The sequence below is a fragment of the Sciurus vulgaris genome (genome assembly GCF_902686455.1).
Source record: "Sciurus vulgaris genome assembly, chromosome: 12".
Lineage (NCBI taxonomy): Eukaryota > Metazoa > Chordata > Mammalia > Rodentia > Sciuridae > Sciurus > Sciurus vulgaris.
In genome coordinates this window covers 27,579,709-27,607,364 of record NC_136473.1, presented here as the reverse complement: position 1 = coordinate 27,607,364, position 27,656 = coordinate 27,579,709, and the positions used below count along the sequence as shown (strand labels likewise).

The window sequence follows — 27,656 nt, the reverse complement described above, 5'->3', positions numbered from 1 at the left end:
ATCAGCAAAAGAACCTTTTTTTTTTTTTTTTTTTTTTTTTTGGTACTGTAGATTGAACTCAGGGGCACTCGACCACTGAGCCACATTCCCAGCTCTAATCTGTATTTTATTTAGAGACAGGGTCTCACTGAGTTGCTTAGCACCTCACTTTTGCTGAGGATGGCTTTGAACTTGAAGTCCTCCTGCTTCAGCCTCTCGAGACACTGGGATCACAGGTGTGTGCCACTGCGCCTGGCTCATGAAGTAATTTTTAAAGTTTAAAGGTTTCAATTTCCACCAAAACACTTAACATTATATCCCTAAGTGCATCCTCCCCAACTGAGAAGATTGCAATGTTCTCAAAGGAATCCAAGATTAGTATTTCAAGAGAAGATCCATGGTGGAAAAGGAGTTACAAATGAGCAAATTTTCCTTGTGACTCTACAAAGCATTAAAATCAATGCAATTCGGGGCACATGAAAAGCAATTCTTTACACAGAAGTCTAAAAGCAACGACCTATTTATGAATAGTTCATCTCCATAGGCCTAATTTATTCCAAAAGTACTTAAAAACAGAAATCCAAAACAGAACACTAAAGCATGTGGCTACTAAAAATTGTTTGATGCTTTATCTAAAGATAGCTGATAATGCTTCACTCATAATTATTACAATCTAGCAGTCCTCTTCCATCTTACTTTCCTTAGTTTGTTCCATAGGGCCATAGCATTGCTATCCTGTAATATACTAAACCTATTTCCTTCTCCAATTAGAACAGAAATCCCAGAAAATAAGGGCATGGATTGTTCGTCTAAATTTTTCTACTGTATTGTCAACATCTATATGCATCTTGCATGTAATGGATGCTCAATAAATATGTCAAGTAAACAAATGAACCAGTGCTCCGAGTTCAAGCCACTGGTTAGAGTACTGGTATCCTGCGGCAGTCATGGATCCTAGCTACTGAGTGATACTATGCCTCTGACATATGTCACTATGCCAAAAGCACCAAAACCTATAAAGGGGAGCCCATGCCTGTTATTATAACTACAAGAGTGTGTGGAAAATATCTCTATTTTAAGTATCTCAGTCAGAAGAAAAAAAATCTTTTTACAAACATTTTTGCAATAATTGCTTTGTGTAATAAACAATTATTAGCTTTATCCAAAAATTCAACCAATTTTATGTGTTTTTCAATCAATAATAAACATCTCTGCATAACGCTGAATATAAACGGTCTCCACTCTCCAATTAAAAGATTGGCAGAGTGGATTAAAAAATAAGACCCAACTATACATTATCTGCAAGTGTCTCACCTCAGGGGCAAAGACAGTCACAGGCTGAAAGTGAAAGAATGAAAAAATGATATTCCATGCAAAAGAAGCCTGAAAGCAAGTAGGTGTAGTTACTCTGATCACCAAGATGGTAAATTTCAAGTCAAAATTAATTAAAAGCGATAAAGGTCACTTTGCACTGGTAAAGGGGAAAATTCAAGAAGATATAACGCAGTGAATATTTTATGCTCCAAATGTTGATGCAACTAATTACATAAACAGACCTCAAAACAATATCATGGGGCAACTTGAACATACCTCTTACCAACAGGTCATCCAGACAAACTAAAAAGACTCTCCGGAACTAAAAAATATTATAAATCAAATGGACTGAACAGACATTTGTAAGAATATTTCATCCATGGATAGTCAAATTCACTTTCTTCTTAACTGTTCATAGAACCTCCTTCAAAACAGACCACATTTTAGGTCACAAAGCAAGTCTCAGCAATAGTAAAAAATAAGTAAATAAATAAATAAAAACAATATAATCCCTTATAATTATCAGATCATAATCAAATTAATTTAGGAATTAATAGCAAGAAAAACTACAGAACCTGCATAAATACATGAAGACTGAAAAAACTTTTGAACTATGAGAGTATCCTAAAAGAAATAAGAGAAATTCTAAAACTCCTAGAATCAAATGAGAATATAAATGCAACATACCAGAATCAGACACAATGAAAGGAGTTCTAAGATAAGTTTATAGCTATAAGTGCCTACATTAAAAAAAAAAAAAATGTTCCAATAAGAAGTGATCTAATGATGCATCTGAAAGTCCAGAGAACAAACCAATTCCAAATCAATTCCAGTAGAAAGAATTAAGAACAGAAATTAAATTAAATTAATGGAGGAGAATAAAAAATACAAAGGATTGATGTAATAGTTTCTTTGAAAAGATCAAGAAGATTGATGAACTCTTAACCAAAGTAACCAAAAGAAAGAGAAGACAAACTAATAAAATTAGAGATGGAAAAGGAGATACCATCCCAGACATCACTGAAATCCCAGGATCATTAGGGAGTTTTTTAGTAAACTTATATTTTAATAAACTGGAACGATATTGACAAATTTCTAGATACATATGACCTACAGATACAGAAAACCTAAACCGACCAAAAACTAGCAGTGAGGTTGAGGCAGTAATAAGAAGCCTTCCAACAAAGAAAAGTATCATGTACAACCACAAGATTGGGATCCTAATTAGAAATGTACTCCTTGTTTGTATAAATATGTCAAACTATATTCTCATGTATAACTAAAAGAATAAATGAGTAATTTTTTAAAAGTTAAAAAAAAAAATTGCTGAAGGCAGGGGAGGGGACACCAGACGGATTCTCCGCTGAACACTACCAGATCTTTGAAGGACTGATGCCAACACATTCAAATTATTCCATGAAAAAAAAAGTGAAGGAACCTTTCCAAATGTATTCTATGAAGCCATTTTCTCAAATTAGGACCTAGACAAGGATGTCAACTCTCGCCACTACTATTCATATAGTTATTTGAAATTACAGCCAGAGCAATTAGGCAAAAGAAAGAAATAAAAGGGACAAAAAAAAGGAAAAAGTCAAGTTATCATTGTTTGCAGATGATATACTAAACTTCGGAGATTTAAGAAACTATCAGAAGATGGCTAGAGCTGATAAAATGAGCAAAGCAGCAGGATAAAAAAAGTTAATATACAAAAACCAACAGCTTTTCTATGCACCAATAATGAATCCACCGAAAAAGAAATCAAGAAAACAATTCCATTCACAACAGTTTCAAAAATAAAAATAAAAAATACTTAGAAACAAGGAGAAGGACTCTATAATGAAAATCACTAACAATGAAGAAAAAATTGAAGACAACACAACTAGATGTAAAGACCTACCCTGTTCTTGGTTAGACAAAATTAATGTTGTTAAAATGGCCATATTACCAGGGCTGGGGTTGTGATTCAGTGGTACAGCACTTGCCTGGCATGTGAGATGACCTGGGTTCAATCCTCAGCACCGAATATAAATTAATTAATTAATTAATTAAAATAAAGTTTCACTGACAACTAAAAAAAAAAAAAAAATTTAAAACACAGCCATATATGAGCATGTGGGGAAAAAGGTACACTCATACATTGCTGGTGGGGTTGCAAATTAGTGCAGCCACTCTGGAAAGCAGTGTGGAGATTCCTCACAAAGCTTGGAATGGAACCACCATTTGACCCAGCTATCCCACTCCTTGGCCTATACCCAAAGGACATAAAATCAGAATACTACAGAGATACAGCCACGTCAATGTTCATAGCTGCTCAATTCACAATAGCCAGATTGTGGAACCAACCTAGATGTCCTTCAATTGATGAATGGATAAAGAAACTGTGAGATATATATATCTCACGAAATATTACTCAGCCATAAAGAATGATAAAATTATGGCATTTGCAGGCAAATGGATGAAACTGGAGAATATCATGCTAAGTGAGATAAGCCAATCTTAAAAAACCAAAGGACGAATGATCTCGCTGATAAGTGGATGATGACACATAATGGGGGTGGAAGGGGGGCAAGAGCGGAGGAAGGAGGGACTGTAAACAGGGAAAAGAGGGGTGGGAGGGAAGGAAAAAATAACAGAATGAATCAAACACCATTACCCTGTGTAGATGTATGATTACACAAATGGTATGCCTTTACTTCATGTACAAAGAGAAGATGTATCCCATTTGTTTACAATAAAAATAAATTTTAAAAAAATAGCCATAGTATTACCAAAAGCAATCTACAGATACAATGCATACTAAATAGCAATGACAAAACAGCAATGATATTCTCCACAGATCTAGGGGAAAAAGTCCTAAAATTCTTATGAAAGAATAAAAGATCCAGAGTAGCTAAAGTAATTCTGAGTAAAAGAACAATACCAGAGGCACAATATACCAAATTTCAAATTATATTACAAACCTATAGTAACAGAAAGTATACAGTACTGACAAAAAAAAAAAAAAAAAGAGAGCAAGTGAGAGACAGACATGTACATCAATGGAATAGAACAGAAGACACAGAGACAAGTTCACCCCAGTATAATCATCTGATCCTTGGCAAAGGCCCCAGAAACATATTGGAAAAGAGAATCTTTTTAACAAATGATGCTGGCAAAACTATATACCCATATAGAAGGATGAAACCAGATCCCTATCTCCCGCACTGCACAAAAGTCAACTCAAAATGAATCAGACTTAGGAATCAGACCAGAAACTTTCAAACGGTTTTTATATCAGCACTATGAAGTTATTGTTATTATAGTACTATAATGTAATTTGAAATTAGGTACCGTGATGCCTCCAGCATTGCTCAGGATTGCTTTGGCTACTCTCGGTCTTTAATTCTTCCAAATGAATTTTAGGACTGATTTTTTCTTGTTTCTGAGGATGTCACTGCTATCTTAATTGTTATCTTTAGGTTGCTTTTGGTACTACTGTCATTTTAACAATATTAATCAGCTATCCAAGAACAGCAGTGATCTTTCCCTCTTTTTCTGTCTTTAAGAAAACATAGGGTCAACACTAACATATAAATATAGGCAAAAACTTCCTCAACAGAACTCCCAAAGCACAGTAAATACCAAGAATTAATAAACGGGGTAACATCAAATTACAAAGCTTCTGCACAGTAAGGAAATAGTGAAAAGCATAAAGAGAGAGCCTACAAAATGGGAGAAAGTATTTGCAAGTTACTCTTCTGACAAGACAAATATGCAGAATAAAGAACTCCAAAAGCACCAAAACCCAATAATCCAATCAATAAGTGGGTAAATGAACTAAACAGACATTTCTCAAACAAAATACAAACGTACAATATGAAAAAATGTTCAATATCTTTAGTCATCAGAAAATGCAAGTCAAACAGTGAGATTTCATCACATTCTAATTAGAATGGCAAACGCCAACAATACAAGTAATAATACAGGTTGGTGAGGATATGGGGGGGTAATATTTATACACAGTTGGTGGAACTATAAATCAGTATACTCATATTGAAATCGATATATAGGCTCCTCAAAAGACTAAGAATGGAACCATGTATGAAATACCATTGCTCAGTATTTGTATTTCTCAAAGAAACAAAAAAAAAAAACCAAAAAAACAAAATAAAAAAAACTGGCCAGACTATTAGTGAAACATGCATACACACATTTATAGCAGCACAATTCACATTAGCCAAACTATAGAGCCAGTGTAGGTGTCCATCAACAGATGAATGGGTAAAGAAAATGTGAAATATACACACACACACAAAGGAGTTTTACTCAGTCACAAAGAAGAAGAAAATGTCACTTGCATGAAAATTGATGAAACTGTGATCATGTTGACTAAAATTAATCCCAGACTTGGAAAGTCAAGGGTCATGTCTCCTTTCATACATGAAAGCTGGATAGAAAAAGGAGGGGGAAAAGGGGGATGGATCTCATGAAAATAGGAGACTAGTAGAGAAGAAGAAGGGGACCAAGGAGAGAAAAAGGGGAGACATTGGGAAATGAAATTTATGATAAGTACATACCACAAATATATCACAATAAATCCCACTAGTATGTATAATCATCATACCAATAAAAAAAATTCCAAAACAATTTTTGTGAAGTTTCTCACACACACACACACACAAGCAGATTTCTAGTAACTACTCTAGATCTACTGAACTAAATTCTCCAGAGATCATATACCCTGCTATGCAGTATTCTTCTGACAAACACAGTAACCCCAGTTTAATCAAAAGAAGAACATCAGATAATTCCTAAGTGAGAGACAGTCTATAAAAATAGCTTAGTCTCAAAACTATCAAGGTCTTAGAAAAAAGGACGACTAAGCCACTACCACAGGCCAGAAGAGATTAAGAATACATGATGAGTAAATGCAGGATCCTGGAAAACATACACGCATAAAGAGGTTAAGGGAGAAACTGGTGAAATGAGTAAAACTTAGAGTTTATTATTATGTGGTTATATGTAACATACAAAAGGATAATGTTGAATGGTTTAATGTACCACTGTTTTTTGTTTGGTTTTGTTTTGAATGAGACTGGTCTTAAGCTCATGGATTCATGTGTTCTTCCCAGTTTAACTTCCCAATAATTACTGTTGGTTTCTAAGCAATGACAAATATAGCATCATAATTTATGTTACTAATTAGAATTTTTAAAACTACAAAAAATAAATTTAAAAAAAAAATTATGTTACCATTAGGGAAACTAGGCAAAGAACATATAAGAATCTTGTATTATCTCTGAAATTCTGTAATTCTTAAATTCCACTCTCACTCCAAAATCATTCCAAAATAAAACTTTAATAAGAAAATCTCCAAGAATAGAAATTAGGTACCTACAAGTTTTTAAAGTTTTACAAGAGTTTTGATGCACACTGATTTACTCCAGAGTTCTGATGACCAGCATGAAGGAATTATAAAATTTGTGAGAGAGCAAGACTGTAGGTTCAGACCTATGAAAGATCTTGAGTATCTTTTACATGACATCATGCTGATCCCTAAAACCTCAATGGAATGATATGTCTACTATCAGCCTCTTAGCTTTTAGAGATGTGAAGAATGGAAACTGATACATAAGAGCAAGCAGAATTTTCAGTTTGATATTGAAATGTCAGTATCTATTTCAATGACCTAAAGCTCTTGAAAAGTGCTTTAAGATGATGCTTCTCACATCATTTTACGTTTGGTTACTGTTTTTTAACCAACATCTAGACTTTATAGTCATTTGTTCATGTTTGTCTTAAAAGGCTACTCAATTGTTTAGAAATTCCAAATTTGTTTTATTACCATAACATGTAAACATGAAACCTTTTCCATTTGTGAAAATCATCATGTAAGAATTCAAGGACAATAAGGAATATTTAAGATTGCACATTCTTCTTAAAATAAACTTACTATTCTGAGTCTTCCTTTGGAAATGTTTCTTAAGAAAACTCTTATCCCCTACTCTGGCTTGCACTAAATTAAGCTATTTAAATTTCACTGTATCGGATATGACCCAATTAAAAACCTGGTGGTTCTGAATTAGTCTGTAAGGGAAAAAAACTTATTGATTGATTGGTGCTGGGGATTAAACCCAGAGGCACTTTACCATTGAGCCACAACCCCAGTTTTATTTTAAGACAGTATCTTGCTAAGTTGCTGAGGCTGACCTTGAACTTTACAAGGCTTCTGTCTTAGTATTCCAAGTCCCTGGGATTATAGGTATGTGTCATCTCGTCCAGCTTATAAAAGGCAATTTAAAATGAAAAATTTAAATCAATCATGTGTAAACTAAACACTGGACAAGGAGTTCTGGGAAGTTGTAAAAGAAGCATCTGGGAAACTTAAGGACTATGTGAATTTCCTGGAGATGCCATTTACTCAGTTCAGAACCTATATTTTAAACAGGTCCTGCCGGTGATTCAGATCTTCCAAGAGTCACACTATAAGCATTGGCATATGGTCAAGAGCAGAGGCTTTAAGTCAGAAAGACCCATGTTCACATTTTGGCTTTGCTGACTTCAGTCAGCAAATCAGTAAACCCTAATTTAGCCACTGGAAAATTACTGAGTATTTACTATTGCTATATACTTCAATTCTCTAGGCCCCCATTACCTTATCTATGAAATTGGAAGGTTTACATGTAGCATATGAAATAGTGTATCCAAAACACTGAGCATAACACATGAAATACAATTTGTGCTCAATTAAGTGTTAGATGATATTACCATTTTCATTTTTAATAAGTTTACTGGGCAATCAAAGATCATCAATGTAGATTATGTATAATAAAACAGCTTTCACTAGGGAAGTGACAATTCTACCCTCAGATACAAAAGGTTTATTACTACAGCAGTAATGTCTCATGTTCCTTGTTATTAAGTAATAAAGAATGTGACTTTATGATACTGCTAGAATATTTTGAGTCACAAAATGTCTCAAAATTTATATTTTACGTAGTTGTCAAGCTGATCTTAAGGTTAAGGTTAGAGGTGAGGAAAAGTACTGATACAAGTATAAGTAGCAAGAAATACATAAAAATTGCACTGTACTAATTTTTCTCTTTTACAAAGTCAAAACTAAATCATGGGGGGCTGGAGCTATGACGAAGCAGTGGAGCCCTTGCCTCACATTCATGAGACACTGGGTTCAATCCTCAGCAACACATAAAAATAAATAAAATAAAATAAAGGTATCATGTCCATGTACAACTAAAAAATATTAAAAAAAAAACTAAATGATGGGATAAGCAGGTATATGGCCCTTTATTTTACTGAAGAGAGAAATAATATTGTATTAGATGCTGCAAGTACGTAGTAGTGCAGTTATCACTAGCAATGATGCATGGCTATGTTATCAGATGATCACAAGTGTTTGAAAATGGAGGATACAACAAACACCAAACAAAATGACCAAAAATGATTCATAAGCCATGGTGTCTTAGGGTATAGATTTTAATATTTCACATTATTACTAATGTGCAAATAGGTGACAATATAAATCATTTTCTGATTGTCTGGATTTATAAATATCTTTGGGTTTAATTCTAGGAAGAGAAAAAAGAACATGGCATCTGCTTAGGTTTGTGTTCAGACTCTATCAAATACTAGTAGTATTGTGAAGTTGGCCAAGAACCCCAACAAATGTAGTTTTCAGTATCTTCATCTTACATTGAGAATCTCATTGAACCAGCAAATAGTAACAAATGAGTTAATGAAAGTGCTTACTAAACTGGTAAAAGCAAATCAAACTACTTATTACCGTAATTGATATCCATCTCATAAATCTGATAGCATTAAACCACTGGAATCTTCCTAAAAGATACAAATGGAACCCTTAAATGAACATCAACATGTTTGCTTTATTTAGGGACTAACATTCTGAGACGGAAAGCAGTAATTTTAATGTCATTGAGTCAACTTTGAACAAAAAAGAAAAAGATTTTCAAAAATCTATAAAGGAAAAAAGCAAGAACACGCATAGGAGATTTTTCCTGTTTAACCAAAGGTAGAACAAAATATATATACATAGACGACAAGAAATAGCTTAATGTAAGTTTTAAAAGACCCTGAGATTTCAAGTAATCCACTAAAATAAGTTTCATTGTCATAAGTATTTTTCTTTTATAAATACTTACCTGTAAAAATAAGTAGCTGGACAGTACATTGTCAAATGAAGGGCTGAGATATATTGGTTCTGTCATTCTTATGCCTATACCTCTGAAAAAGAGGAAATGTAACATTAGTGTGTACAAACTATATTGTATATATTTCTATGAATATACTCAAGTAGCATGTCAAATATAAAATTCTTTGCCTTTAAAAACAAAACTTTTTATCACTAAAATACTTAGAATAGTTCTGAGAATTGTTTTTGAATGTTTACCTGGAGTAGGGTACAAGAGGTCATCAGAATCAAAAGGATAAAGTTATATAACTTTTTCATTAAGCCACAAGAGTTTCTCTAGATATCTTAATACACTAAAAGGCAAAGAATATCTGATTACTGATTCATTCTAATCTTTTTGCCAACTGACTTAAGGTCACTTAATCTTTCTAATTAATCAATATTTTTCAAATGATCAAGTTTACATGATACTCTATTAGGTAACTGTGTGAAAACTGAAAAAAGTATCTACAATCATGCTGAGCAATGGCAAAACACTCTCCTATCAACTTTTTATAGAATAACTGCCCAAGTGTTGACACAATCCTGATATGACCTTTTCTACCTATGTCCCATTTTATGAATGGCAGTGGAGCTGATCAGAACAGGAAGGGCCAGGACACAGATGGCATGGTAGACAGTGATTCATAAAGACAAACAATGTAATCAAATGTAGTCAGCGACTATCAAAGGGGAGAGAGAGAATGCATACAAACACTGTCAGAGAAGGTCAACAGTTTTTTTGGAAAATGGCTGCCTTCTACTCCTATCAATAAAGGAAACATTCAAAACACTGGCAGAAAACATTATTCAGCACAGTAATAGGAACCACCACATCAAATAAGAGAATGAAGAGTATACCATTAATAATGAACTAAAATATCAATTCCCTATTTCAGACTCAAAGAGAAATAGAATATTACATGACTTTCATATTACCAAAGCCTTTTAAGGAGAACACAATTTAGAAAGTATTACTATCTAGATATAGGAAATCCAATAATCTATTACTATAGAAGTTTCAATTAGAAAAATTGCTGTAACATGAAAAACTGTTTCAGAAATCAGGGACGTGGTCCAGTTCTAGATGGATAAATGCACAGATCTTAGCATGTCCATGTCAACTTTGGAATAATGGAGATGTCTACAACATTCTAAAACAAGGTGAAAGTAAAATAAGAACCTATATTGTTCATGGATTTAAATTTTTTTTTAGATTCACTAACAGGGATGATTTAGAACTAACTATATTGGTTTTAACAAATACAAACATTTTTGACTAGGAATATTCATGTGAATACTGGTTTTCTGGTAAAAATTTTTAATTTAAAAGATATTTTTGCTGGATGTGGTTGTGTACACCTGTAATTCCAGCTACTCAAGACACCAAGGCAAGAGGATTATAAGTTCATGGCTTGGCAACTTAGTGAGACCCTGTCAAAATAAAGGGCAAGGCATGTAAATTAGTGGTAAAGTGACCCTTCATTCAATCCCCATTATCAAGAGAAAAAAAAAAATTCGTATTAAAATCACAAACTTTTCTTTTTTCTTCACAAAATCTGAGTGTTAAAATGATCTAGATGAGTCACCTAATTCATTCTTTGCCAAGATAAGTACTGTTGCTCAAAGATGCAAAAAAATCATTAAAATTCAAAGTGCAAGTAAAATTGTTTGACAATTAGCATGTGACTGGTTGCTTACGTAGGCTTTTTAATCCACTTACTATTTTTACCTAAAAGGATTTCTTTTTTCCAGAAATCATGGGAGTATGGGTTAAATAATTTTCTTCCATTTGAATTTACAGCAAAGAAGTTAGTTATACAATGAAACTAGATACATTTTTACATTGTGTATATTATTATTAAACCACCCAAATGATGTGTATTTCTCCCATAGCACTGGTTGCCATACTTCATTTCAGGTAGCCCACTAAAGATTTCTTTGCGGCTTAGTTCCGAAATCCCATTTCCAAGAAATACTTTTGTTCCATCAAATTCTTTGGCTCCTTTCTTACATTTTCCTTTGATATCAGAGTATACAGAAATAACATCTCCAGCTTTCATAACTAGAAAATGAAGAAAATAAGATTATATTAACCCATGCTTTAATAGAATAGCAAAAAGTTCTTCAAGCTACAATCAGAGTCTCTAGGGATATAAACAGTGGAAATGAAGTCATTCAAATTGGCTCATTATCTCAATATAATCATTACAGAAAAATCTAACTTTTGGCTTTAAAATATTCCCAATGACAAATCTAAATGGAGAAATTTTTCAGTGAAAACAAGAGTAGTCCTTAAAACATCCTACCTTTTAATTGGAAATCTTCAACTGAGCAAAGAAGGATATTTTCTATATAAATTATGATCCCTAAACCTAATATTCTTCAAAACATTTCCTATAAATCTTTACATCTTAGCTCAATATGCAAAAGTTTTTTAAGTTTCTTTCAAAAGGGTTCCTCAAAAATGTATGCTAAGATCCCTCAAAACGAAATTACTAAAAAACTAAATAAATAAATAAGTTTGAAGTCCAGACAAAAACAAACATCTGCCAATTCTAATGTAGATCAAAGTATTTACTTCATACACAAGATAACCAAAGCCCAGAGAAGAATAAGACTGCAACCAATTAAAACCAGTGTCTTGTGATTTCAAGTACAATAAAGTACCAGTGAACCACAGGGTCTTAACTTAGTAAGCATACACAATACACCATCAACTGGGTGAATAAATTAAGAATCTCACATTTCACCAAATGTTCAGATTCCAAGTTCTATATGTTACTCTCACAAATGACATGATGGCGGCCTGAGGTTTTAAGGCAATGGAGTTGAGAATACAAAACGGAATCTCAATTGTACTCTCTGTTCATCAGTAACTATTCCCTAAACAAACACCATCATGTAAATACTTATGTGGAAAGAAAAGAATTGTCAGAAAGTTTTATGTGCATGCCTAATTTGGTAGTCCTTAGCAGGCAAAATCTTCACTGGCTATGTTAAATGCAAAGCTTGGAAAATACCTAGCAAAGGTAAATTTGAACTACATCTCAGTGAAATATACTAAATTTCCCATTTGAAAATATACATGAATTTTAGGGAACCCTAAACCTTACACTTACATTTTGAAGCTGACAGGATTCCTGGAACATAGACATGAGCTCCTCTTAATACTGCATTACCACACTGGGCTCCAACAATGGCTTCATACTGCTGTCTTTTTATATTCTTTCTATTAGTATTAAAAGAAATTGGACAGAGTAATAGTCCTCCAATGCCTACAAACATTTTCAATGTTTCAACATGAACTCTACATGAATAACCTGTTTAGTCTTAATTTTCCTGAATAAACAAGAGAAAGCTGAAAGGAAAGGAATAAATACAGAAGGATAGTTTAAAAAGAAAAAAAAAAATAGCATTTGAGAAAAAAGTTGAAAGAGGTCCATCTAGTGGCAGACAGGAAAGTGACATAAAAATCTTAATCATTTAACAAGCATTACTATTTTCATATTGCCATCAAGAGACTTTTGCTGCTTTCAAAGACTAAAACAGAAAAAATATGCAAGGAATTAAAAACATTTCTAGGACTGAGGATGTGGCTGTGTGGTACAGTACTTGCTTAACATCAGTGCAGCCCTGGTATCAATCCAAAGAGAAAACAATAGAAGAAAAGTGTAAGATTTCTACAGTGGTAAATTGTTACATGGAAAATAGTGAATATTTTAATCTAGACAAAGATAAATCATCTTTTCTTCCTTTGCTGCATAATCTTTTTGTTTTTTTCAGTTTCTCATACTCTTTAGACCACTAAAATTTGACATCATTTCTAACATTTAGGTAAAGATTTTTTCCAAAAATCAAAGGTTTTAATGTGATCGACCTTGAATAAAAATCCTGAGCACTGAGTCTCTCATGAGCATCCCTGGTTGGCAACACTTCACACATGAACTGTGTCCCATAATCTTCCCATGAAATTCCATTATCAAATTTCACCACACTTCTTAACTTTACACTACCTGATCCTGCTTATGTTCAAGTTCCAAGACACACCATGGTCTCTATTTGCATTCTATCCATTGGCAAGATCATTTTTTCAATAATCAAGTATTTGATAATACCAAATAGCTGAGCTTATCAGGCACATACCAGTTGTACCAGCTACCTGGGAGGCTAATGCAGGAGAATCACTTGAGCCCACAAGTTCCAGCCTAGGCAACATAGCAAGATCCCATTTTACCAAAATAATAAACCCATGAATTCTAAGGTTCATTCTAGACTGATATTCTGAATTATTTGCAGGTAGCTATAAATAGATGTCCCATAGCAATCTCAAACTCAGCAAGCTCCACACAATATTTTCCTCTCTTATACTTCTCAAATCCTTAGCCTGACCCCACCACATCTTTTCATCATAGTTCTAATTTTGAATGCAGTATCGTTATATAACTGGATAACTAATAATTGGTGCTATGGTTTAAACATGTCTCCTAAAACTCCTATGTTGGAAACAATTCCCAACACAATACTGGGAGGAAAGGTCTTTAGAGAGGCTATACAAAGGGCTTGCAGACATGGGTTCCCTGTCTCTTGCCCTTACACCCTCTACTATGCGAGGACAAAGCAAGACTTCACCATGCACCTGCACCTTATTTGCAGACTCCCTACCCACAGGAACTGTGAGAAATTTCTCAAAGTAATTTTAAACCCCTTCTTCCTAATCCTTGAATTTCCCTGAGTTATGGAATGCTGCCTCAAGTTTTGACTGACTTCTTGGGTCCAGAACCTGACTTCAGACATACATCATCTCTTTACTAGGTTACTGATATAGTTTCTTGCCTTTTACCTTTAATTGCTTTCAGATCTTTATGCCTTTGGTGTTTGCAGTTTCACTCTGAAGTACCTAGATATGGATTGTTTTCCTTTGGGTTCAGACTTGTACTTCTTAAATTTGTCTTTTGTCAATTCTAGAAAACTCTTAATACTTTTATTGTCTTTCCTTCATTATTTCTGCTCTTTATATCTGGGATTCATTAGAAATATGAGCTGTCTTTTCATTCTATTTTCCACTACTCAATTTCAATTTCATATTTCTAATTTCTTTATCTCTGCTGCATTCTGTATAATTTCCTGAGTCATCACCTAATTCAATAATTCTCCTATCAGATGGGTCTAAGTTAAGCTTATGGAGTGAATTCTAAATTTTAATGATATCTCTATGAACTTTTTATTAATTCTACCTTTTGTTTTAGTCTTTTGCTTTAATCAGTTTAGGAAAACTGATTTATAGTTTCTACCAGAAAGTAGAGTTCTATTAGAATTTGGGGGATTCTATACCTTTAGTTTACCGTACATACCAATTCTTACTCATGATACTGATTCTAAATTATCTTTTAAGGATGAGAAAAGTGTGAGGTTTGGCTTAAAACTGTGCCACTCTAGAATGATTTTGATTGGTATGTGCCAAGTACTGGAAGACTAAATTTTGGGACTAAATTTTTATGTCCATTTCCCAGAATGTAGACTCCAAGACCATTTTGAGTAATAAGATTTGAATTCTGAACCTTTATGAGGTATGGAACCATAATGCATTCTCAGAATTTTTTTCTCCAACCTAGACCTTAACAGAGACCCCCATCCTATTACTGCCTTATATTGACTGCTGGTCAGATCTCAGATCCCAATGTTAACCCCCTGTTAAAAATCAAAGACTTGGACTGGGACAGTTGGTAGAGCGCCTGCCTTGCACATGTGAGGCACTGGGTTCAGTCCTCAGCACCACATAAAAATAAATACGTAAAGGTTTTTTTTTTTTTTAAAAATCAAAGACTCTAAATTTAAAAACCAACAAATGGCTAGACACAGTAGTACACTACTATAATCCCAGCAACTCGGAAGGCTGAGACAAGAAGATTGCAAGTTGAAGGCCAGCCTCAAAAACTTAGCAAAATTTAAAAAATGGATTGAGGATGTGGCCCAGTGGTAAAGCACCCCTGTGTTAGATCTCTAGTACCAAAAACAAAACAAAACAAAACACCCATCAATGACATCCTTTCTCAAACCTCAACCACCTATTACTTTAGGTGCTTACTGCCTTTTTCCCCATTACTCTCCATTCCTAATTCCTAAATATTTCACTTATATTACTAATTGCTCAGCTACGCATTTTATGACTCATTTTATTTTTTTATTACATTCTTAGGTGTATGTAGCAAAAATGTCTTCAGGTTTTCTAGTTTACCATGCTGCTGAACTAAAAACTAAAATGATTTCCTAACTCCTCCAGCTCTGAAATTCATCTTCTTAAGAAAGCTTTTTGAAATTTTGATTGTAACCTAAGAAATAATGAATATCACAACCCACTCCACATATATGGCTCCATGTGTGTGGACACATACTTCTTTTATCATTTCATGAAATAATACCTTTACTCTAGAAATTTTAATGACAAAAATATCCATTTATTTCATCATAAAAAAACTGATTTCACAACCCACTAATGTATCACTACTACTAGTATTATATTTCTAAAATACAGATCTAATCATTACTCTAACACAAATTCTTTGGATTCTAGAGTCTATGGGGAAAAAATTCTTACTTAAAAAATCCTTCCTATTTCACAACCTGTTTTTCCCAACTTCTACAATCTTTTACTCACCCTTCTGAAAATCAATATGGCTTCTTATGACTTCAAATATTTGGATATGTCTTCTTTTTATCTAGCATACCTTTACTCACCTAATCTCATCAGCCTAAATCCCACCCATCTTCAAGTTTAATGAAAATACCTGCTTAGAGATAATCTTTAACAATTTCTATGTACTCAATCCTTTATGCTCCAAAAGTACCTCACTTACACTTTGACCATGTTAATCATACATATGACTGGTACCAAGGTTCCATTCTTTAAACTGAATATGTTCCATTTGTCTTTGTAACATACTTGTACCTTACCCATAGCACAAATTTCTATAATGGGATTTTATAATGTTAATTATAAAATTAAGGAGAAAAAACAATGAATTCTGGAATGGATGACTATAGATAAAAGTTAACAAGCCTACACTGTTTCCCTTTGAAGGGTCCACCTATAAGGCTGGCCTTGACTGTCATCTAGAATTTAGATTTCAGAAGTGTCCCCACTATACTGATAAGAGTAGTTCACTGTGCCTAAAGTCATAAAAACTGGTGTTTAAGATGAACAACAGATTTCCTTCTATGAATCCAGAAGGTATATACCAGGCAGGGGTGTTGGGGGCTGTGTCATGTTGGCGGCGCAGGGATGGCGCCTGATCACATTGGCAGCGAGGAGGTTAATTGACATAAGCACACTCAGGTGATTTTCTCGTCCATGCACACAATGTATGCGCATGTATTCTCGAGCACTAATTGCCTGCTCAGAGCGACTCGCCTAATCTTTGCGTAAGAGGCGTAGCCCTGCTCTCCACGTCCTGGAGGTGATATGGGCGTAGGCAGAGCGAGACAGAGACACAGCAGCCATTAGAAGCAGCCAGAGGGAAAAACACGCGGCAGTAGCTAGTAGGGACATACGCAACAGCAGGGATTAGCAGAGAAGCAGTAGCAGAAGACACGCGGCATGGCATTAGCCAGAGAAGAAGACACGCCACAGCAGCCATTAGCAAAAAAGCCAGAAGAAAGAATACAGCAGCGAGTAGGGGTAGCAGCGGAAGGCAGATTGCTGAACCGAGAACTGAGACGCATCACTAGGGCACCTTATGCAGGACTTTAAGGCGTGGCAGGCCTCTCTCCTTCTAAGCTCTAAGAAAAGCCTGTCTTTCTTTCAAAGTTTCTCTCTTAAGCAAAGTTTCTTTCTCTCTGATAAGTGGGGTCTCTCTCTCTCTCTCTCTCTCTCTCTCCTCTCAAAGCAAGTAAACCTCATTTCCTCTATCCTCTATAAATGAACAAGCAAGAAACAAAGTCTGTCTCTCTCTCCTCTCAAAGCAAGTAAACCTCATTTCCTCTATCCTCTGTGAACAAGCAAGAAAGCAGTGCACCAAAGAGAAAGACAGAAGTGCCTCAGTTTCCACTCCACTACCCATAAGACCCGTGCAAGTTGTTGCTGTAGGCGGTGACAAATATCCACGGATTTTGGAACCGCAAAGAGCCAGCAACGCAGGGGATGTTTACATGATGAACTCTGAATAGAAATCCTGGACACTGAAGAAATACAAAGGAGGAAATGCAAGAGTTGGTGTAGGGCCATAAAATACGCTAAAAGTTTATATTTACTTAAATGTTTTAAAAAGAGTAAAACAACAATAAAGTGATTTTCCAATAGTACACAATAAAAAAATGGAGGAAAAATACTACAAAGATATGTAATTAAACCTATTAAAATAATTAAAAAATGAAGTAACTAGGAATTAAACATATGGGAATGCCCATTAAAACAAAAAACAAACCTAGCTACATGGCACTTTTCATTTTTGTTTTGTTTTTAAATTTTTTTTCTCGTGGCACTTTTTAACTGCACATATTTAACAACCCTTTAAATAGAAGATGGATAAAACCATAATATTAAATGATGCTGTTATATGCCAACCAATTTCTTTTCAGAAGGACTGCCATCTTTATTTAACCAGCAGTCTTTATGAAATTACTGCAATATTCTATTGTAATTACCTTATGACTTCATACAAATTAAAATTTTAAAGTGCTTATTATGAACTGAATGTGCAGCCTATCCAAAATCCATACTGAAACCTTAATCCCAGTGTGATGACATCTGGAGGTGACTCTGGGAGATAATCAGGTAAGATGGTAGAATCCCATGAATGGGATTAGTGCCTTCATAAGTGGCACCCAGAGAGCTCATATCTTCACACGATGTAAAGATATGATCAGAAGTCAGTCATCTATAACCCAGGAGAGGGCTCTCACCAGAACCCTGTCACCCTATCCCAGATTTCTAGGCTCCAGAAGTGTGAGCAATAAACTAAGACAGTACTGACATTGGTGAAAAGCAATTGTACAAAATGGAAATCAAGCTGGTTAAAGAAGGCAAATCCAGCCTCATTTGGACCAAGAGATTTACACCAATATGTATTCAATTATGAAAAATAAGGGGAAATTTTATCCTAACCTATTTGAAATATTGTACTGAAATAAGGGAAAACAAAAAACTATAGAATTTAAAATTACAAATTGAAAATGGGCATGCCTGTAATCCTAGCAACTCAGAGGAGGTTGAAGCAGGAAAATCACAAAATTGAGGCCACCCTCAGCAACATATCAAGAGGGTCTCATTCAGATGAATTTAAACTAAGGGGGGCGGGGAAGACCCTGTGTCAAAATAAAAAGAACTGGGGATGTATGTATCTCAGTAATACAGCAAGCACCCCTGGGTTCAATCCCTAGTACCAAAAAAAAAAAAAAAATGTTGTTTCAGATACAATTTTCTAAATACTCGTGAACTAAAGCCCCAAACAAAAAACGGTGTGAACTACAAACTACTACATTTTTTTATCAGCTCTGCTCACCAGAACTAGAGCTGTGCTATCAAAAGATCTGATGAAAATATTTCTGAAAAAAAGTCTGATTGTCTGGGCTTTCTCTTCACCACATTCTACATCATTATTTAGCAAACTGCATACTAGGATGCAACCATGTTCATTCATGAGTTATAAGCAAAAAGGATTCAGTCAACATTAAACACAGACCCTACAGTGGGTAGTACAAAAAACCTTAAGCAAAAAGACATAAATACATAAAGTTTTAAATATTTCTCTATTTCCAAAGAAGCTTAAAAGAACATCTAAAAAAAAAAAAAGCAACAAAAGACAAAAGTGAACTAGTAGAACTGAATGAGAAAAAGCAACACATATGAAATAAAAAAATTAAAAGTATTACAAACACTTGCTGACTATATACAATGTACCATGCACTATTCTAAGTAATAATTTAAGCCTCACAACAATACTATGTCTAGAGAGCATTTTTAATATTCCTAGAGATAAGGAAAGAACAGGTAAGGAAAGCAAAGCACAGAGGAGGCAGACAACATATGTGCTATCCTATTTACAAGAGCCACTTCTAAAACAGTCCATAATTTGCTAAATTATGTTGTTATATTGTGTGCATGTACTAATGTGCAACAACGAATTCCATCATATGTATAACTATAATGCATCAATAAAACGTGGAGAAAAGTATTTTAAAAAAATTTAGAATAGTCTATGACCAGACCAAGCACAGACCTTTGAACCAGGAATTCCATATAGTATGAATTTATTCTGCACACATGCTTAGGTAAGTCCAAATAATCACTTCAACACTTAGCAACAATGAAAAACAAGAAAAAATGTCTAATCGACAGTTGAAAAAATTAAGCTCAATGACAAGATGTACTATATATGTAGCTATTTAAAATATAGGAATAAATAAATCACAATCATGGAAAAATATCCATAATAGAGTCTTAACTGAACAGAAAAGCAATTGTAAAACATTACACACAGACTTTTCTAATTTATTTCTAAAATATATATACAAATGAGGTGTGCAGGTGTAAACACAAACTAAATGGAAAAATGAATTCAATAAGATAATCAGAATTGGGAGATGGGAAAATAGACAAAATTAAGCCACTTTTCTATTCATGTATAATTCTAAATTTTTATAATAAATTTCATTTTTATAAAGAGGAAAACCCTAATTAAGTGCTATTTTAAAAAGTATTAATCTGAAGAATAAGATTATTTCAACAAAATAAGTGGTAAAGTTTTGAACCTAATCAACTGCAATTTTGCATCCTCATAAGGAGTATAGCCTCAAAAGACCTATGATTGTTATCTACTGTAGTATTTGAGTAGTTCAAAAATCAAGAAATGGCAGAAATCAGAACAGCAGTTTCCTGGTAGGGTAGCATAATACAAGAAAATTTTCTGGGCTGATTAAAATGCTCAGTTCTTGGGTGGGATGAGTTTTGACTATACAGTTGTATATATTTGGCAAAGCTCAAACTGTACACTGAAAATCTCACCATTTTACAGTATAAAATCTCACCTTAAACTAGGCAGACTTTGTAGTTACTCAATCTATTTTTTTAATTATAAAAATTAAGCTCACAGTAAAAAACAAAACAGAAGTAAAAAATCTTTTACTCATCCCCCTCTCCCAATCCAACTTCCTCAGAGTTAAGCTACTATTAATAGTTGGCTATAACTTCCAGACTTTTTCCCATATGTAAAGAAGTATATACAAATGTGTAGCTATTATTTTCTTAACTGCAAATAAACTACTTATCTTAAGTACAACCATTTTGGGTATGTGTGTGTTTGGTGATCAAACCCACAGCCTTGTGTTTGCTAGGCAAGCACCTGACCACTGAACTATATCACTAGCCCATTTGTCTCATCTCATTGGTACATAAAATTCTTTACCTTTAAAGCCATAAAATACTCTGTTGCATGGAAAAACCAATTATTACACCATTTTTCTACTGACTAAATTACCTTTAAGCTTTAACAAAACAAATGTCTTTACTTTGTACTAAAACTAATGACTTTAAAATTCTCCTTGAAGACTGTACAGTAGTAGCATACACCCATCATTCCAGAGGCTGGGAGGCTGAGACAGAAAGATTCAACTTTGAGGCCAGCCTCAGCAACTTAGCAAATTCCTGTATCAAAATAAAAAAAGAAATAGGGCTAGGAATATAGCTCAGTTGTAAGGCAACCCTGGGTTCAATTCCCAGGACCAAAGAAAGACAAAAATGGTAATCAGGAAGAACCCCAAAAGCCTGTTTTTCAACATATGCTTTCCAAATATATAAATGAATTAATCAATGCCTGGTACATAATAATTTAACATTATTGTTGAATTATGGATAAAATTTTATAAACACTTCAGTCATAAAAGCAGAAAAGATATTTGTACTTGGTACAACTCAAAAAAGTTTAATTTACCAATGGAATCTCATAAAAAAAAAAGTTTCTCAGAAAGTGGAAAAAATTTAAAAATTAATCATCACACTAAAAAAAATTAATATGCATTATTATCAAGGTACTGCCACCCATTCCTAGTCTTCTATAGTATTTTCCATGATAAAGTCTACATTTATCAATTTGTAAATTCCATATATATGGAGAAACTTCACATGGTAACCAAGAATAAAAAAAATACCCTGTGATAAATTTTTACTTAGAAGAATATAATTTGAAAATAAAACTGTCACAAACCTAGGTCCAATAACAGGAATAAGTAAGACATCCTGAAGGTCTGGATGTTGAAGAACAGGAACAATTAATCCATTAAACTGCTGTTTAAAACAAACACAAAATTATAAAGAAATTAATATAAAGCTTGATTTGGGGCACTTTCATTTTATTCCATGGGGTTAAAAAAAAACTCAACATTTTCTTAAATTTCTGAGGTATCCTGACTTTCTGTGGGGAAGGGGTAGATAATGGGGATTAAACCCAAGAGAACTCTGCCATAGATATAGTCAGCCCTTTTTATTTTTTATTTTAAGATAGGGTCTAAATTACTGAGGCTGCCTTGAACTTGATTTCTTTATAAGATTCAACTGGCTTACTGTTTTGCTTTAAAAACAAACTACAAGCTGGCTATAGCAATGAATGCCAATCATCCCAGCTACTCATGAGCCGAAGGGGAGGATTATATGCTGAACACCAGCCTAGGTAACTCTCAAAATAAATAATCAATCCCCAGTACTGGAAAACATAAAACAAAATAATAATAAAGGGCTGGGATGTAGTTCAGTGATACAGCAACAAAGTTCAAACCCTAATACCAAAAATAAATGAATACAAACCACATTTACTTTTCATGACTTACTCTGAAAACATACATCTAATATAGAACTATATACAGTCACTTAAAAATTTCTGAATAGGACATTAAAGATTGAAATTACTAAAAATTATTTAGTATGCAATATTAACATGAAGTCATGTCAGTTTTAAGGAAACAAATGTTTTTGGCAGAAGTTCAGAATTTTCAGTATCCTCTATCATATTTGGCTGGTTAGACTGGAAATAAGCACTAAGGTGGTGGAATCACTTATTGCTAGAAACAGTTCTGAAAGAAAATAAGTTAAATAAAAATACTACTTTTCTGGCTAGAAATCATAAAAATCATTTTTTAATATTGTCTTCACTTACAGAAATATCATGCCAAAAATTTTTGACAAAGATTGACAAAAATTAGAAAAAGTTCTTTGTGTTGTTTTATTTTAAAAGTATTTTCCTCATTTAATTCAGAATTATAAGTGCCAGGTTCAAATTCTAGCATTACCACTTACTATATAAGCTTGAATAATTTAACATTCATGATTCTCAACTCTCTTATTTATAAGACTGCAATATTATTATATCATTCATAGGACTTTAATGTGGAGCAACATGACAGACTGGAGTAATATAACTTGATATAAGGACAAGTTGACACAAACCTTTTTAAGTTCATCTACCAACAGATTTTTCACATGTTGCACTGAAGCTAAATGTGTATTTACTCTGACAGTTGTGAATGATGGAGGATGTGACAGGTGATTTAACAGAGCTTCAAATTTTCCATGTGCATCTTGTTTACTTGAAACAGCTAAAACCTGGGGGAAAAACAAAATAAAAAGAATGTTTAGATTTCATCAAACTAAAAATATCCAGAATGTGCTTCTCATTTGTTCCATCTAATGAAGCATCTTTTAACAATTGTTTAGTTCTTTCATTTTGCTATACTGTTTTTGTGTTGGCAACATTATGAAAAACATAACACTTTGGAGTTCTCAGGCTTAACTGTGATAATAAACACCTAACAAAATGCCTGACATAAAGGACTTAGAAAACATTGCCTTAAAGCATGTTCAAAGCAACATTTTCATAATATTGATATCTGCTACATCTGTTCATATATATTCAGGATTTCATTCTACTTCAATAACTGTTCCAGCAGTCTTCTAGAGTTATTTACTAACATATCTTAGAGAAAACTGGTTAGTGCCCTCTCAAAATATCAATACATACAAATAAATACCATTGCTGAACTCACTGTCAAAGATTCTCCAAGGTATCGGCTTTTTAATGTAGTATTACATGTAACAAATAGATATCATCTGAAAGAGACTGGCAGAGTAGCAAACATGCCTGTCAGAAATGAAGGTATAAAGTCTCACCTAGCTACCCCTCTCATTAAACAAAGCTTTTCAAGGGACCCCTTTTCCCCTTTTTGATCACACTGTGCCTCCAAATCTTCATAAGTCACTCACCAGCATAAGTCATTGGTCTTAAAATATTTACCTTCTGAAGGTACTGTTAAAATTGAGTTATTTCTTTCCCTTCAGTACTTTTCATTTTTAAACAAAGGGGTGGCTTTTTTTTTTTTTTTTTTTGTAATATCATGTGGTTAGTGGGTCTGAAAAAAGGCAATGGTGTCAAAGACATTTGAATTTTTATATAACAATGTTCATCATTTAAAAAGTTGCTGAAAAAAATCACTAAATGCCCTACTTCTTTAATTGCATACTTTATAAGTCCCTTAAAATGAATAGAAAAGTTTTCCATAGTCTAGTCCCTTAATCTTTGAAAATAAAATGTAGAAATCAAATCAAAAGGTCCTGAATTCATTAACATATTTAAAAAAATTACATTTAAGTGACTTATTTCATAAGAAAAATCAAAGGATTTAGAAAAACGAAGTTGACTATAGGAAACACAGTAAAGTGGAATACTGAAGAGTTTGCAATGAGTTAACACTGAGGATTTCTCTGCTAGGCACTATCAGTAGCAAACAATTAACATTGTTGAAGACTTATTATGCACCAAAAGGATTCCAGGTACTTTCACTTAAGTCTGACCCATTAAAACAGCCTTGCGAAGTATTTTTAGCCATTCTCTATTTTCGAAGACGTGGAAATCATCAATGAAAATTAACATACTCAAAGGGTACAAGGCGAATTAGTGTACTCATAGAATGCAAATCAACTGCTTTAGATTCTAAATCTGAATTTTTTTCCATACCTCAGCTCACAGCCTTCAGATTTTATAAGTTATTTGATTAATATGCCAAATTGGATCAGTTACATGATTCCTTGGACCCTGAATCTTTTCACCTATTAGATTGAAAACAACCGCCTACAATCCGAGACTGAAGCAGAATGATCCCAACTGCCTCTCTAATTGGGCAGACCCTGTCACAAATTCTTTTTAAAGGGTCAGTGGTTGAGCGCCTCTGGGTTCAGTACCCAGTACTGCTGAAACAAAACAAACTACCAAAAAAGATAGTGAAGATTAAAATGCACCGTTTGCAGATCAACTAGCACAACTGATCGCATTTACAGACACACTCGACAAATTATATCCTTTTCACCCGAGTATCAGAGACAGCGCCCCAAGAAAACCCGCGTTTTCTTCTACACTGGACTTCAGTTTTTGAAGCCTGCGACCTTTTGTTTATCCTTGTATCCGCTTCGATGTCATAACTACTTAGAGGCGCTTAAGTTCTTCCTCCCCTTTTCTACTCTTAAGAGTTAAAACGCATGCTTTATTCACCTCGTCTCAGTAAGCATTAATTTCTGTGAAAAGACGCTGGTTCTTCTTTTATATTCGGATAGACAAGTGGTAAAGAGAAAGCTGTATTTTCATTTAATTTTCTATTCCTAAAGGATTGTGTAAACATCTGAATTTTTAAAATTTATCAAATATACTTGACCCACCTCCTCATTCATAAAGTTCTCTTTAAGATAGCTTTCAACCTCAGGCCTCAAAGATATTTTAGGAAAAATAGACATTTTTTCCCCCTCTTCAGTTCTCCAAGAGAAATGTCTTTTTCCTTTCCAATTACAGTGAGCAGTACTTCAAAATGAATAGCAAACCACAAAGTGCCGGGACCTTCAGGTGCTCATGGAAATCGCGCCGATCCCGCCGAGTTAAATTCGAAAATGGGAGGACAGTCCATGGTTTCCCCGAGTTTCAGCTAAATTAAAAGCTGTTTCCTCGCCTCCACCGCACCCGGCTTTGATCCACCAGGGAGCTCGGGGAAGTCCCGTTAGACCATGCCACTCAATTTGAAAAGAAAACTAAGGGAAGCGCCGCAGTGAGTGAATTCCTGGCTAAACAGACGCAGAACTGGAAACTACGCTGTCAGCAGCGGCGGCTTTCAAGTCTTACAACCTAATTTCCAAACCCGCGCCCCCAACTCCGGTGGAAACCCACTTCCGGCCTGCGTCACCTCCGGCGCCTACGACACACCCCTTCCTCCCCGGCTCCCCAATCCGCAGGAAAAAATAGACATTACGTCACGACTGCGGAGGTTCCGCGCCCTGTGCTGACGGCCCTCCGGCTTGTGGCAGGGCTCCGGGGACATGCGGCAGAGAGCGCTGCGTTCCACGGAAAATGTGGACCAGCATGGGTTGAGCGGAAGACGTTGCTAGCCTGAATGAGAGAGGCAGCCGATTAGTGTTCTTCTGGGTGACCACCAAGAGGATGAGGCCAGTGTATCTGGCTACATCAATTACCTTTGAATTCATGAAATTTGAAGGCAAGTGCCCTACCACCACTGATATCGAAGCCCCCATTCCCGCCCCAGTCTTGTTTTGAGATAGGGTCTCGCTTAATTGCCCAAGCTGACCTGTAACGTGGGCTTCTCCTGCGTCAGCTGTGATTACATACCTGCAGAACCACGCCTAGCCCCTGCCTTATCCTGAACATATCTTTCCCACCTGAGAAAGGAACAAACATAGGTTTGAGGACAGCCTGGCAATTTAGCAAGACCATGTCTAAAATAGGTTGGGAATGTAACAGAATGGAAGAGCACCCTCCCTAGGCTTAATAATGCCCAGTACCACCCCCTCCCACAAAAAAAAAAAAAAAAAAAAGTTTTTAACATAAAGTTTTCAAATATTTTACTTTGGCTCCCCCCAACCCTTCTTTTTGGGGGACTGAACCCACAGTCACTTTACTACCAAGCTACATCTCCAAATTGCTAAGGGTCTTGCTAAATTGCTGAGACTAGCCTGGAACTTGCTATCCTCCAGTCCCAAACTGCTGGGATTACAGACATGTTCCTCCATGCTGTGCCTAAATTTTCCAATATTTTAAAGAATTAAAATGAATAAAAATACCAACAGCACTACTCAAATTATTCATTCCACTTTGTTAAAAGTGAAACAACAATTCATATTACTCTTGTAACAGGTCTACTTGATGCTTTGTATCTCGTTTCTTTGAAATTTACATGTTTTTCTTTTTTCCAGCCTTTTCCCTGACCTTCTCCCTGATCTTCTTTTCCCCAAACTTCTCTGTCCTGATCTCTCCTCACTAATCCTATTCTTCTGAGTCACCTCTATAAAAGCCCCCTATTCCTGCTGATGGGCAGAATCACAGCCTTTGGGACAGGAGTCCCCTATATTTCTCCTTCGCTAGTAAAGCAATAAACCTTTTTCCTTTTTATAAGACCGTGTCCTCATTATTGGATTGGCACTAGAGGACAAGGATGGAGTTTTTGGCAACACTGTCTCTAAAATATTAGGCCATCATAAAAATTTTTACGAAATAAAATTGTAGAGTTTTGCTTGAAAGCTCTCTATTTCTATGCAGATAGTTCTTTTTTAAAAGGTAATTTTTTGTTATCTGAAATGGGGGGGATGTAAAATGTGGATTATCTTCATGTCTAACAGCTTAAAAAGGTGTTAAAGAATCTAAAGTTCCAACAATGAAACCAGGACTAGAAATGTCCCTTTAATTCATCATGTCCTGGTCTCCTATATATGACACTCATAAAAACTGAAAACATTACTGTTGTTCAGTTAGTTTTTAAAGTGTCCTATATATAGGACCCATGGGCATAACAAGTTAAGCCTGTTTATACAAACACAATCCTTTTGACCGTCAAAATGATGGTCATTAACATTAATTTGCAAAGGTTCAGCACATTCCTTTTTCTCTATATAAGAAGTTGAAACTTGCCTTTAATATAAAATTGAAGCATTACTCTTTTGTGTGTGTGTGTGTGCGCCAAGGATTGAACCCAGGGGGTGCTTAAGCACTGAGCCACATTCCCAGCCCTTTTTATATTGAGACAGGATCTTGCTAAATTGCTTAGGGCTGTGCTAAATTCCTGAGGCTGGCTTTGAACTCCAGATCCTTCTGCCTCAGCCTAGAGCCACTGGGATTACAGGCATGCACCCCTGCTCCCAGCT

At 34.7% G+C, this 27,656-nt stretch overlaps 1 protein-coding gene across 3 annotated transcripts in view; it reads right to left on the bottom strand.

Annotated features, from left to right (window-relative positions):
* Positions 1-27,656, bottom strand: part of NSUN6 (NOP2/Sun RNA methyltransferase 6) — a 54,690-nt gene that overhangs the window by 26,283 nt on the left and 751 nt on the right. Inside the window, exons 2-7 of one of the 3 annotated variants that reach the window (XM_079107641.1) lie at positions 25,754-25,890; positions 22,914-23,069; positions 21,679-21,758; positions 12,601-12,710; positions 11,390-11,543; positions 9,450-9,531 (exon numbers count right to left, since the gene is read on the bottom strand). In XM_079107641.1, coding sequence (XP_078963767.1) covers positions 9,450-9,531; positions 11,390-11,543; positions 12,601-12,710; positions 21,679-21,758; positions 22,914-23,069; positions 25,754-25,822 — 651 coding nt within the window. In that variant the 5' untranslated portion in view covers positions 25,823-25,890. Of the gene's footprint in view, positions 1-9,449; positions 9,532-11,389; positions 11,544-12,600; positions 12,711-21,678; positions 21,759-22,913; positions 23,070-25,172; positions 25,691-25,753; positions 25,891-27,656 lie in introns of those variants that run through there. The other 2 variants (XM_079107640.1, XM_079107642.1) reach the window with 2 other exon arrangements.